The sequence below is a fragment of the Rhopilema esculentum genome, chromosome 14 (genome assembly GCF_057945365.1).
Source record: "Rhopilema esculentum isolate cy_ngs chromosome 14, ASM5794536v1, whole genome shotgun sequence".
In the NCBI taxonomy this organism is placed as follows: domain Eukaryota; kingdom Metazoa; phylum Cnidaria; class Scyphozoa; order Rhizostomeae; family Rhizostomatidae; genus Rhopilema; species Rhopilema esculentum.
Window position 1 is genome coordinate 8,149,281 of NC_142828.1, and position 14,968 is coordinate 8,164,248.

Genomic DNA, 14,968 nt, shown 5'->3' on the forward strand with positions numbered 1-14,968 from the left:
GACCTGATGTGAAGATGACCTGTCCCAGCTGCTTAATTTTGAAATTTTGGCGGGATAATTAAACTTTTAATTGTTTTTATTTTTTTTAAGGAGACAGTTTAAGCTTTGCATGGAATCCAATTTGTCATGGGATGGTACATGGGATTGTTGGAAAAATTCAGCTTATTCCTGGTAAGCCCTTTGATTGTGGTGACAGTGCTTAAGAAGTAACCTTCTGTGTTGGGGTGCACAACTTTGGGGGTGTTGGGGCAAGTTGTCACACCCCAAATGTTTACTCAGACTTGGACCTTGTTCTAAAGATTATGTTTGATGGAGTAGATTCTTCATCTAAACTGTAATGTTTGCAAAAATATTGTTGAAAGATGGAAGGCCAAAGATATTGTATTCAACTGTGTCACCCAGCAGCAAAATTTGGAAGACAAATCTGCTTCAATTTGTTTTCAATGGGTTGTTCTAATCTTGATTTGCTCGCAAAAAAGCTCCATGGTATCAATTTTGAAAAGGCTATCGAAATCTGGTCAGGAAATATAGGACCTCAAAGTTAGCAAAAAATTTGTTTCCATCTCCCAGAATTCCTCATCAGAGCCAAAGTGGGAGACTTTGAAGAACCATATCTTTGGGATGGTATAAGATAATCTTGATAGTACCTAGAAAGTTGAAGGTGCTCAGTTTATCAAGTGCCTTCTTTTTGCCCCTCACAAGGCCTGTTCACAACCCTGAGGCAATGAGTGAGGGTCAAATTGAAATGAAAATGAGAGCAATCAAGTATAAGAGGGACTATCCTTGATTTCTTAATTTATGCAAATCCATGAGTGAAGATCCATTCCATATTCTTTGGGGGGTGTCACCCCAATGCCAGCCTCATCTCCCCAACTCCCCAGCATTAAATGTATTCTAATGTTTTATTTTTCTTCTTCAGGTGCTGAACAAAGACTTTTATTGATTTCTGAAAAGAAGTCTGTTGGCTATCTTCCAGGTGGCCATGAAGTATTTAAAATAAATAAAGTTGTATGTGTTACTTTGGCTCTTGATTCAGAGCAAGAAATAGATATTACAGTAAGTATACAAATGATCATGACTACATAAGCTAGTTCATCACCTCTTCATTAAAAGATGTCACAACAACTTTTGATACATATATCTTCTATTTTTGCATGTAATTTACAGTTTGTATAAAACTTTTATCTTCAATTTGAGCCTCAAGATCACAATGAAAAAGTTCGACAATGGAAACCATGACTAGAGTTGTTGAGTTATTTAAAGGTGGAAATTGATTAGCTCCCCAAACATTCTACAGTGGCTAGGGTCCTTATATCTTGACGGTAGTAGTAAGTGTCCCAGAACAGCTGACAAATTTAATAGCTTAGTTGCACAAGTTGTAAGAATTCCATTGGTCATCAATTGGTCAAAATGGGCTACACCATGAGATGAAAATACTAATTCATGATTCATTCTTATAACACATTGCTGGGTCATTCCATGCCAAGTGAATTAGGAGTCCCACATGCACCACCTCAGATTTGCATGGAAGTTTGTGTCAATGTTCATATATGTAAGATAGGAGCATCCTGAAGATTTCAGCTTGATATCTTATACCATCCAAAAGATATTGCTCTTCAAAGTCTTCAGCTTTGGCTCCGATGCGGAATTCTGGGAGATGAAAACAAACTTTTTGCAAACTTCGAGGTCCTATATTTCCTGACCAAATTTTGATAGCCTCTTCAAAATTTATACCCTGGAGCTTTTTTGTAAGCAGTATCAGAAAATAATTACCAAAAAAATCATTTTTCGATAGTTGGCCCATAATGGCAGCCTAAAATTGCTACAAATTTACTTCCGGAAGTAAAAAATTCAAATTTTGAAGGGCCAGGGCTTAAATTCAAACTATCTAGATGTAGCAAAGCTTATTTTATGTTCATCTTTGTAAAATGGACTACAATTTTTGAGGAAATCAGAATGTAGAAATTATTATTTGGTCCTGTTTAAGACCCCAGAAAACTAGGATGGAATTTGCTGTGTTGGTCGAATTTTTTTCCACATATGATGATAACTATAATTCAATGGAATCAGCAATACAAAAATGGGGACTCATTTGGGAAGTTGGAATTTTAGGTAATTGAAAAAGTACTGAAATCGGCAAAAATTTGTAATTGAATAATACCACAAGTTTTTTTCAGTGGTGCAGTTTTTTTAACTAATTGGCACATCCTCTAAGTGTTTCTAAAAGCTTTCAATGTCAATCAAGACTTGATAATTTTTATTAAATTTATGCTTCAAAAATAAGACGATATCTTTCTGCAAGGCATGTCCCAGCCATAGTTCTATGAAGAACCAACGTATGGATGGACAGCAGCAAAAAGCTTTTCAACAAACATGGAACTCTCTAAAGAGTACTGCTACCAACCAACTTAAAGGAATGAAGGTTCTCCGCAGTTTTTTCATCTGTTTTTTCCCATTATTGATATGTTTTGTATAATGATAATCAAGAATAACGAAAAACGAGAAAAGCTCTACTGTTGGTGCGTTTTTATGCCAGTGCAAAATCTTATTGTTTTTAAAATACTAAAAGGAGTTTTGTTTCTGTATAAAGAGCTCTGTAACTAATATGAGGAGAGATTCTTTGTTGAAAGATTAAAGAAAGATAAAAGTCTTACAGAAATATCATTTAAATAAAAAATTACGAAGCCTCATTTTTACCTTAAAGCAAATGTTAACTATTTGAACTACTACATACAATTGTGCTACTCTCAATGTCTTAATTATTTCGTATAATCATAATTATTCGATTTATTTCCTCTCGATGTAAGCTTCATGTGTGTTGACATTTAAGTCCCTACTTTTGAAAAGCGTCCCTTTTTGCTGGTACACACAAAACTTGCGAAAAATACTTTCGTTTGGTGTTGCTAATGAAGAGCACTGGGACATAATCAAAACGCGAAGTCCAGACTTGTGATATATTGTATTTGGTTTCTTTGCAGACGTCTTCCAAGGATGTGAAAGACAAGGAAAAATTAGACAAGCGATTAACTGAGGTGAATCTTGTTCAAATCTTAATGAAGTAATCTTACCGGAGGATTTTGTTGATGATTTATTTTTTAACAAAGAAGACAGGCGTTTTTTACGAATTTTGCATTTCGTTTAATTTATTATTAATGCCGTTGTTGGAATAGAAGCGAAATGCGTGGATTTTTGCTGACAATTCCATGTAAGTAGGGATTTTACAAAGTGCTTGGTATTGAATAGCCATTTTATTGTTATCACTTTTTTTTGTTTCTAGAACACTCTTTTGCTAGCCAACATCTACTGTGGTTAACAGTACAATATTTCCAATGCAGCTTTAATAACTTTCTGGTATTTTGTCACTGCCCACTTTATAAGGCTGTATATTCTAGATGCTATGCAAGAAGTGTTATTCTAAGTTGCAATCCATAGTATTTTTCAAGCGTTTTTCCCCAAGATAACATAATATGCTGAGAACATAACTTTCCTGATATCTGTATTCAATAATTTAGCAACTAATACGAAAGCAAATGAATTGAAGGTACCACTTACCAACATAGCCAAACTACATAGCCAAAATTGGTATTTCTATAAGGAAGTTTGTACTCGTTGCTGTTTTTGTACCCCCCATTTCTTTTTAGAATTTCATCACCTCAAAGTCTAGAACGAAGAAGCAAAAAAATTGCGTTTCGTTCTAGCCCCGATGCATTGTTAAATGAATGAATGATATGGCGGAGGGGAGAAGGGGTGTCATATGGTTTGGCTTTAGCATCCCATTTGTAGGCTATGTGTCGTACTGGAGGTTGTGTATTGGCTTGTTATTGCTGTTATACATTTGTTATACATTGCCAGAAGCATTGAAGTCACTGCTGTGGGAACCATGTAGATTTACAAGTAACACCGCATCTGCCTTTGCTTTTTCGCCCTTCTTCTCTGAAAATTACAGTAGTTTTTTCGTTGAACCACTCTAGAATGGTGCAATCTTACGCAAAGGTTTTTTATTAGCAGCTGGGTATTCAGGAGGTCAGTTTTCTTCGTTTCTTGATTGATTGAAGTCTGGGAGTTAGGCGACAGCTTTCCCAGCTGCAGAGACATCACGGCTTTAGTTTTTAGGGTGGACAGACATCTTTGAGACACAGATAAGCTTCCAGTTTATGAATGGCTAATCAAGGTTTTCTAGTTAGGATTGCTTAGCCTGCGCGCAGACTCGACTGGTTTTCCAAGAGATGAATTTAGTTTAATTTGAACTTAGCATTACTCTTCCAGTAGCTATTTGAATTTAGCATTTCTCTACTAGGAGAGAAACGCACTAAATTCGTCTCTGGGAAAACCAGTCGAGTCTACACGCAGGCTAGGATTGCTATGAATTGAATGGCTGCACTCGTGACACTATTCAATTTATCGCAGTCCTGACCTGCCATCTGATGTAAGACAGAAGAACCTATAAGAGTATCCATTCCTATTTAATCGTTCGCTGGGTACTATATGCAGCTTACCGTTTCGTGTCTTTGTGTACTGTATGGGGTATTCGTTGTCTTTCGCACCTAATGGTATCCTACCTGTAGTGTTGTATAGTAATCAGACAGTAGTATGTAAGACATATTGTATTTGAGTAAAAAAAAGGGTTTAGAAAAGAATGGTTTTTTGCTTACATAAAACACAAAGCTGCTTTCTTTGTCTGAAGAATTTTGAATCTGTTTTTCGATCTACTGTAAATGAAAAAGTTTTAATACACAGTCTAAAAAAGTACATTTTACAAGAACAAGATAACAAAGACGATGCCAATAGAAGCATGTTAGACAAGGCTACCCATTGACCTTAACAAATAGAATTAGAGTGGTACTAAGGCTATACCAAAATCCTGTTTAGATCGTTCGAAATGAAAACTTTCACAATAACAAGCATACCCTTTAATTCACGTGACAAAAATTGATAAAGCTAGATGGACACCCCCTCCGCTTTGCACGGCCCCGCTGTCTAGTTATCCCTTAACCACTGTGTTCCTGTTTAGTGGCTTTTCATTGTATTCTATTCATGTGTTTAAGTCCGAACCTTGTCATTCATGTAATGCCTAATATATTTTTGGGGATTTTAGGAGCTGCTGAAAATGTTTAATGAATCTGGATCTTTCTACTACTCGCCAACTGGTGATCTGAGTAACACAATGCAAAGGCTATTTGATGGAAGTATTGACAAGCACCAACCAATCTGGAACCAAGTATATACTTACATTATATTTCTTTATAAGTAAGCTTTGCAATACAGTTAGACACTAAAGCTCTTTAATCAGTTAGGCAGGATAGTTAGATCACAAAGACACTAAAGCTCTTTAATAGTTTTATATCTTCGTCTGATAGTTGGTCGATCTAGATTGTTGCTGTATTCAGTTCATGAAGCAGATGTATTCCTACAGCCTCTCTAAGCTGGCGCAACAAGCTTCTTTTTTCCTTATTGTGTTTTTCCCGAGGACATATTAGTAGTGTAAGATATATGGTGAAAACATTGTCGATGGTGAAACATGGCCAAAATTTGATGCTGCTAATTGGCGAGGGCACAGATTGGTCACAACGTAGCCAATTAAGCTCACTTTTTACATCTTTTAATTCACTCAATCCTTGACTGGGCATTGAAATATTCACTTTCATTATTACCTGCTCTGGGAATTAGACCGGCAGATTTCTATCACTAAATTTTCAACTGCACTACATCACATGGTCTGAATTCACTTTTTTTTGTATGAATTTTTGCCAAGTTTAGCTGCCGAAGAATGTCAAAAGAAAGCAAGAGACATGGGAGGGCCAGCTACTGCAGAAAGCTGCCCAAAGTTTCAAAATAAGCATCACACAAGGCCTGTTTTTTTACGACCAAATTTTGAATTTACCTGCAGCTTTTTTCCCGAACTTTAAAAACTAAGATTACATCATAGAATTCTGCTCGATTGGTCGATTTTGCATTTTTGCATCGAATAGACTTGCCGCTTTAGAATTAAGGTGATGCTGTTTTGATTACGAGCTGGCCATCTGCGTTCGCCTGATTTTCGCTCTTGCAGTGTTTTGAAATTGTCAAAATAGATTTATTGTTAATGAACAAAAACATTAGCAAGAGTAAACCCAAACTAATTTCAGAGTTAAAAAAAACTTTGATTAAAATCTAATCAACATCAATAAGATTTTCAAATTTAGATTTGTGTAATTTAAGGCAGAAAATAGGTGTTATATGAAATAACAAAGGCACAAACAAATGAAACAGCCACGCTTTGGTGACATAGAATTATGACAGAATTTTATTTTACAACTTGTCGCTTTGTACTTTGGGTTAAGACAAACAGTGTTTCTCCATTGTTCTTGAGTGAATCTGATTTATCGTAAATGCAAAATTTAATTTTTAACACTGCCTCCTAGGTTGATGACAGATTCTTCTGGAATAAACACATGATCTGTGATTTGATTGATAGCAAGGTTAGATTGATTATGTTGTCATGTAACCAATATACTGTAATGCCTCGAATAAGCGCCCGGGCGCTTATTTGATTTTTGAGGCTCCGGCGTGGGCGCTTATTCGAGGGAGGTGCTCAATCGAGGGGGGCGCTTATTTAAAAAGTAGATTTGGGTACAAATTGTGTTCTTCATTAATCTTTTGTATTGAATTGCTTTAATTATGTTTTCGTTGGAAATTCGGATATGCGCCCATTTCTGAAGGTTGAAGGATGGACGCTTATTCAAGGGGTTGGCGCTTATTCGAGGGGGGCGCTTATTCAATAACTTTACCTCTAGGGTAGGCGCTTAATCGAGGGGGGGGGGGCTCTTATTTGAGGGGGGCGCTTGTTCGAGGCATTACGGTAAATTGCGTTGTTTGCTGCGCGAGAACCTCAAAGCGTAAACACGTAGTGATGCTAGTTCAAGCAGCCCCTCCTGTTGTATACTGACCAATTGAGCAACCTTTACAGTCATATGCTCAAGTTTCTGATTGGCTTATTTCCATCCAAAATTAGGTACATATTGTTTCTAGCTTAGAGTTTTCGATCAATTTTCTGACGTTTTATACTCTTAACAAAGTCAGTCGAAAACTTGAGCATATTTTATAATGCTTGCTTTTTCAAAGACAATTTCAAATTCTGTACCGTCAAAAAGGTTTTTTGCAAACTTAGACTGAAGTTTTTTTTAAATTTGTTTCAACTTGACCCTGGCAATAATAAAAGTCTCTTTAGCTAAGCTGCCTTAAGACAAATAAGCCCGGAAAAGTAAGACTAGAATGAAATTCAATTCACATATTTTTAGTTCTGTAAGCACAAATGCTATTCTTAGTAAAAATGTCTGGCTATCTTATTTTGCTAATAGGCATGACGTAACATTGTTTATTTTTTTAGAAAGTTTTGTTGATTAGTGTGCAAGTTAAAAATTTTCCATTTGTTACTCTACTTAGCTAACAATAGCTTCTTGAAAAATAATGAACCTTGCAGTAACGAGCTGCTAGCTAAATGATGTTTTAAGTCACTTTCAGTACGAAATTGAGATATTGAAATCTTCACGGCAATTAATGATATTTTAGTGATCTAAATGAGAGGCATCAAATAGGATGAAGCGTTGGAAAGAGGTGTTTAGATTAAATTTGTGGCTCAGACAATGACTGCGCTGACTTATTGGTACTCATAATTATTTATAAGAAGTTGGTATCGGAAATTTCCAATATTTTATGGAAACAATTACAAATGAATGAAGAAAGGCTTGACATATCTTGACTTTGTATTCTGCTTATCGTCTTGTGAAGAAATATGAAAAAAGTTCATGTTTTCACCGAAAGCCCCCATTATATCTCTGGACTGTCTAACAGGAGGCGGCTTTAAAGGAAGGCTACGTTTATTGAACTTTGTTGTGTTAGACTGGGGCGTTTAGAAGAGCATAGATTTTATATAGAGGAGGCTGCTTTGTGACACGTTTACTAGCTTTCACACATGAACCAGTTCTGGAAAACAGGTTCTTCCTGGCGTGACGATATTCTCTTTACGATAGTACAACAGTCTATACAACAAGCTGTTTTATAAGACTTGATAAACGTAGATTAGACTCTACTTTTGAAAATTTATGCGAAATGCAGATTCAGATCTTTCCATATCAGTCCTTACCATAAAATTAAAATCGTATTTGTTCACAGTATGATGTTTCTTATTTAATGGGGACGTTAACAAAGACCTTTATTTAATCACTGTTTCTTTTTCAAGGAACCGTTAGCAAAACACTGGATCCTGCCAATAATTCAAGGATATTTTGAAGTAGAACGGTGTTCGATTGATATAATGGATGGTTTGCCGTTCCCTGCTCTGAATAAAGAGGAAGATCCAGATTCTTCTAGTGGGGACGAGGAAGATGGCTATATAGAAGTAAAAGATTTCAAGACAGGAGAAAACTTGCTGGAAAATGAATATGATATTTTATTGATTTCAAGAAGGAGTAGATATAGAGCTGGTATGAAAGTCTTTCTTACAATTGATTTGCAGATATTTATTTATTTATTTGTCAAATTGTTTGATGGTCGTGTCATCTGTAAGTAAGAGCCAATAAAAAAGTAAGCTTTCTTAATTTTTTAGGTTTCAGGATTTTTTTAGGTTTTTTAGTTCAAATTTGGCAGTTATTGCTCTTATTTCAAAGACGTCATATTTATCTACTTTTTACCCAACTTTTCCTTTTTCGTGGTCTCTCGCGCTCTGATTTACCTTACGCTCAACTTCTGAGTTTAACAAATTAGCATAGCAACTGAGTTTTGATAGAATGCAATTGGTTATAACGAACGTTAATAGTTTCACAAGTATAGCATTTTTTCAAAATTATAAACACCTCCATTGGTTTGGCTAAAGGCAAGATTTAGCAAGATCGAAATCGAAGAAGATTCATGAAAACATGAGAAATAGTTTGCATTATTTTGCAGTCAAGAAATAAACCCCTATCCGCTTATTTGAACGTTAGGGGCTGGGTGCTTATTCAAAAGGAGCTTGATCGTGTGGGTGCATACTAAACACTGTTTAAGAAAGTTTGAACTTCATTTTCATATACATGTGTAAATAGTTAAGGGGTGCTTTTTCAAAGGGGGCCTTTATTACTATTTTTCTTCAAAATGGGCGTTCATTCCAAAAGGGGGATGGCACTTCACCAAAGATTAACGGTATCAAAAAAACAGCTCTTTTTACTAGTTTATCCTCATTGCTTAAAGAAAAATCATAGTCCTTACCATTTGATTATCTTGAACTCATTATTTATATCTTAAACCCTCCCCCCCATTTATCTTCGAAATTCCAAGTGATTACAAATTTTGTAACATCTTGTAGAATCAAATGTTTCTTATACTCTTTTTTGTGATTATTTTGAGTACCCCAGTGACTCGTTACATTTATTGTCGCCCTTCATTTTCTTATGCTGCTATTAATCATATAGTTGATTCATGATCGAGTTTTTTGCAATTTTCCCTGAATATTGCCCTACGGGTTGAAGCTAATTCTCAAAATTTCTCAAAACCATTTGTTTATCAATAGGTACACGCTATAAACGACGTGGCGTAGACGAAGATGGAGACTGCGCAAATTATGTTGAAACAGAACAGGTCAGAAAATTCAATATATAAGGGAAGAAACGCAGGAGCGGCTGTGTGCCGGATTCTGTGAATCTTGCAATGACAGGACCCACACCACCGGGGGGGAGGGGCAAGGGTTGTCATGCCTCCCACTATTTTGCGAAGCAAGTAGTTTTAAAGCTGTAATAAAAGGGGAAAGACGCCTTGGCCTTGGTCCCCTACTTTTGCTTGCCTTGACCCCCACTTTCAAATTTGTGGTGTGGGCCCTGAATGAGTAATAATATGACACAAGGAGCGGCTGTATGCCGGATTCTGTGAATCTTGCAAAGAGTAGTGATATGATACAAGGAAATAGTCAGGGACAATGCAAAGCGACGACAAGGATCCAGTGTTGTATAATAGACTTTCATCCCGGCATACAACGCTTCATCAGAGTAAATATTAGTCTTTATCAAATCTATCTTAAAATTCAATTTTGCAACATTGGATCCTCGTCGTCGACTTGCACTGTTCCTGTCCCAATTACCCCAAAATGTTTTAACATGCATCTGAAATGCCTGCAAAAAGTCTCGGAACATTAGCAGACTTTTTGTCATTCACAATACCAGTTTCTACTTTCAAAAAGCGTTGGATTATTCTCCATAGGGATGCACTATTCGAACGAAACATGTAATTTAAACCTACGATGGCTGAGGATGTCTGCATATACTTAAGTTTATTTGATGTTTTTCCTTGCCCTTTTTATAACTGTCGGAGGATAGTTAGACCCTGAAGTGATAAGGGTATCTATCATAGAAATTCGATTATAGTGTTCTTAATGTAAATGCGAATTTACTTTGTTGGGTAAAATGTTCTAAGCCCATACGGTTAGGGTGCTCCAAAATGAAAGTTACTGTTTACCTTTTGAGAATAGGAAGAGTTTCACGCTTAATGGAATTATTAGGCCACTGTTGCTCCATACACTTAGTGAGCAAAAGTATTGCACAGGTTGAAATAGAAATGGCGGCACTGCTGCAAATTTTTTAGCGAACTAAAATTCAAGTGGCCATAGCAAGTGTCATGAAAGTTATAAGATGACTTTTTAGTTGGAATATATTGAAAAATTTATTAACGTTTGATGCTGAAAATAGTAAATGCAAGAATATTCTACTTTAATAATAACAATATACAAAATATACAAAATATCAAAATAATAACAATGTATATTGTTAGGTTACAGCAGATAGACAATCCTTAGATTTTTTGTAAATAGAAAATGGAAATAAGTGTATAAATATATATTACACTGAAAAACCTCCCTATTTCTAGCTGGAAAAGGCCTAGGCATATAGAAAAGTGAAAAATATCGGGAAAAACATTTTTTTTTCTCTGCAAGACCCTTTTGCCTTCGCTTACACTGATAAATGGGTTTTGCTATTAGAGTGAAGTTACTTTCGTTTTGATATTTCTAAGCCTTTGATTTCGTCAACATTATTCCTGTTGTACAAATTTTGCTTAAATAGAGTTCATCTGCAGTTTACGACGCTTAAGTACTATTTTTAATTTCTTGGTTCGTTTTTAAACACGCCAATATCGTTATTAGGTTGTATGTGTCATGAATCACTTTGTGTCCTTTGTCCAAGTTCGTGGATCTGTTCCAGTTTTCTGGAGTCAGCCGGGGTACAAATATCGGCCTCCTCCTCGTCTTGACAAAGGTATTTGCTCTAATTTTTTTCAGAATGTGAATTCTGTAACTCAAAGTTTCGATTTGGTTTATAATATCCAAACATTTTTTTGCATTTACATCATCGCCTTTTTACATGAAAATTTCCAGCAGATATGTTATGCCAAGTAGCAAAAGCTCGAGTCCCGACTTGTGTCTGAAATTTGATAAGAAATGTCTCTTGCTGTAATTTTATGGTCACCCAACGGTACAGGCTAGTATGATAAAAACTGTTGAATGTATTCCTTTCCTTCATGTTGGGCTAGACTACATATGACTGTCCATACTCACTTGTAGATTTTCATTCTAACTAGATGGAGCTTTTAGTGCCTATTTTTTCTATCTTTTCTTCAAGATGAAGCCAGTACAAAGAAAGCATTTGTCCAGCATTTTGACCGCGAGCTTGCGAGGTACAAGCGAGAGGTAAATACTAAATCACAGTTATATTTAATGATTAATGAAAATTAGAATTGATTAAGCCAGAGGAAAATGTATTTTTTTGTGGGACAAAGTAGCCGTATCAAGTATTCACTGTTTGATGAAATACTATATAGTACAAGGTCCCTTTCTTAATGTAATTGGGTTTTAAAATTTATTCACGTCGAATAAATTGTATTCTTTAAAGTTTAGGACACCCCCAACTGGACACTCCCGACAGGCTCTTCACAACTTCTTGACGAAATACATAAGAAAGAATAATTTCTTAAAGTTATGAACTTATTCATTTTATTTCTCTAATTCTTTGGTGCTTGCGATTGTTTCTCGTGTTAACCTTAAGCTCCTTAGCTCATCTTGCCATGTGACAAGCTACAATTGTGACACAGCTACTGTGTGTCTGCAATATCTCCCAACTCACCTCCAAAAAGAATTTCATTAAGTGGACTCTACACAACTGGCGCCCAAGATCGTTGGAAATAGGAATGGACCGAGAGAAGATCCTAGTTGTAAACCCTACTTGAAACTGAATGATTGAGTGCGGCTGTCCTCCGGTAAAACACCGCACTTAAATAAACATAGGCAATCATTTTTGCCAACTCCAGACTTTTCTTGCCTGTACTTCAAGATAAAGATGGTTGTTGTCTTTCCTGGCATAAAATCAAACTGCGCATTGTTTGTTTACAAAAAAACCCTTTATCTCTAATCACGGTCATTTTCCAGAATCTTCACACAGTTTTTCAGTAATTTGATGACTCTGCTCATGTGTTGAGGAATAGCACAGAATACTGTCACATCTAAGGTAGAAGCTCGAAAGCTAACTTACAACTTTAGGTTGCTCAATATCAGTTTCTGGGCATTCCTTCTTCTTGCCAACACTGTCCTGTAATACATGTCAAGCCTGACCTTATGTGCCCAGACCTTAATCTCCAGTTGCTTTGTCATCTTTGTAATCAAACCTGAAGGTCCTCTAACGTTGCCAAGTTTCATGCTCTCATAGACTAAAAATCTTCAACTGGGCCATATGAAGGATGCAACACAAACAGCTTATATGTGTCACTCTCCTCATTCTAGGTATCGTTAAAGTCCTTTTTCCATCTCTTTATACCTGAGTTTCTTACTGCCTCTCTGTTATTTGTCTCTGGCTTAGGCTATCCTTACCCTTTCAGCCGTGTCAAGTATGTCATACCGTTTATCATACAGTTTCTTTACCGCCCAAATCGCGCTATTGTTTTGCTCGGTTTTTCTTTTGTTTATTATCTTGTTTAGCAAATCTTTGACGTGCTACTTCAATTTGATTTCTTCTTCAATGACACTTCCTTTATTTTTTCAATCAGTCATTCTGATTCTTGTAGGGACTCAAACTACTTTTCATCTACGCTACTTTCTTTTCTAACATTTCTCTTTCTCTCCCTCTTGGCTTCCATAGCTGCAGCCTTAGCTCTTGCTTCTTGCTCATTATTCTTCCATAACAACCAGCTATCGTTACTCTGTTTTTCAAGCTTCTCTTCAGATGTTTATTAGCACTTGGCATCCTACCTTCAAAGTAGTACGTAGTTTCGCTTACTCGCGCATTCCCTACTTCTATGGCCCATAACAACTTTGCTTTTCGAATTCGTAGTAATTAGGAGACATGTCATGGCATTCCGCTAGTTTTAAAACTCATTTTACTTCCTTATTTCTAATCACACACGGATGAACCCCAGGCCTTTTGTCCAGACCGTGCACATCTTTTGCAACATATGCATTGAAGCCTGCTCTCATAATCGCCCTTTTTCAGAGGTTTTTGAGTAGTCATGGGATCTCAAATGTGCATGCTTCTCCAAATGTTTTTCTTGTTCGTTTTTCATAGTGGTCAGGGAGATAACAATGCGTATCACGTGATCAGGGGGATACCAATGTGTATCACGTACATAGAATGCCCGATACAAGGCGCTATGACCTGCAAAGACATTATGTAAACTTTGCATCAATCCTCTCAAATGTTCAATGCAGATGCTATGAAAATGCCGCAGCTTCAGAGGGGGTTGGGGTGAGAGGTTAAATCACATATGTATGCTACCCGTCCTGTATTTAGGTATTCATTTCGAGAGCTGTAGCCATAGCAATTTTCTCTCAAAAAAGCGCTTTGCCTTTCAAAGCTCCTGTATTCAAACCAGAAACCTAGAGTATATATGCATGTCTCATAAAAGCTATAAAAAATCAAGCATATTGCCTTGGTTTGAAATCACCTAGTCTTTTTCTGTAATATGGCAGCAAGGAAATTATATAGCATCTCCCCTTCTTATCTCGTGTACTTTTTATCCTCTTTTCAGGTCATAATAAACCTGGTTGAGCAATCTGGGAGGGAGAAGGTATGAAGTCTCGATACTTTTAATGAATAATTTTGGTTTAACTTGATCACTGAGAGCCCATGAATTTTTGCCGAGATACACCGTCTTACCTCTTCATTTTTTCCACAATTTTCCATTTCCAAAAATAGCTACATATTAATAAATTCACATTTGAATTATCACGTTTTTTTGTAGATTATTGGTGACGCATTCCTTGAAAATATTCTTCAGTACGACTCGCCGAATCTTACATTCGTCAATTTTGACTTCCACGAGTACTGGTAAGGAATATATTTATTTTTTCGAACCTCTGCTTCCACTTATCTAGCTTGAACTTTTTAGTAACTGTTTGCTTATAGATAGCAATCCCTCTTAATTGAGTTTTAGCTAAAGCCAGTTCCAGTCGAATGCAATGCAAGAGCTTGTAAACACACCTTCATATGTGAGAGCCTGTTTAAAGAAATCTTATGAAATATTTAAGAATATAATAAGTAGCTTTGTCATTTCCAGGAAACTTTTCATAATAACATTAAAGATAAAACTAAAAGAGATTTTGGAATTAGATAAGATATGGCATATGATTCGATTTTCATTAAAATTCCCATTACTGAAAACCTAATTACATTACATAAAATACTTCGAGGTGCGGTTTGGATGAAGTTTAAAATGTATTCTTCGTCAAAATAATCTAAGTTTCGTTATTTTAGCCATAAAAGTATTTAATACCTGAACTAAACATTTGAAAATCAGATCGAGCTTTGCATTAAATTTCCTTTTCATTAAACATCCATGATGCACATGTCATTTTCTGTAAAATATAGTAAAAAATGGTTCTAGAAGAGTTTACTGGAAATAGCTGGCAGTTCTATTCAAGCTAGGCATCGTAGAAGTTTTGGAGATTTAAGAAATTTCTGAATTTATAAAAATTTGGAAAATC

The 14,968-nt window shown here is 36.0% G+C and overlaps 1 protein-coding gene across 1 annotated transcript in view; it reads left to right on the forward strand.

The window, feature by feature from the left end:
- LOC135695804 (phosphatidylinositide 4-phosphatase SAC2) overlaps positions 1-14,968 on the forward strand; it is a 34,745-nt gene that overhangs the window by 852 nt on the left and 18,925 nt on the right. Inside the window, exons 2-13 of the mRNA XM_065214983.2 lie at positions 91-171; positions 920-1,056; positions 2,303-2,422; positions 2,979-3,032; positions 5,096-5,218; positions 6,402-6,458; positions 8,219-8,462; positions 9,524-9,591; positions 11,144-11,255; positions 11,619-11,686; positions 14,014-14,052; positions 14,227-14,312. Coding sequence (XP_065071055.2) covers positions 91-171; positions 920-1,056; positions 2,303-2,422; positions 2,979-3,032; positions 5,096-5,218; positions 6,402-6,458; positions 8,219-8,462; positions 9,524-9,591; positions 11,144-11,255; positions 11,619-11,686; positions 14,014-14,052; positions 14,227-14,312 — 1,189 coding nt within the window. The remainder of the gene's footprint in view (positions 1-90; positions 172-919; positions 1,057-2,302; positions 2,423-2,978; positions 3,033-5,095; positions 5,219-6,401; positions 6,459-8,218; positions 8,463-9,523; positions 9,592-11,143; positions 11,256-11,618; positions 11,687-14,013; positions 14,053-14,226; positions 14,313-14,968) is intronic.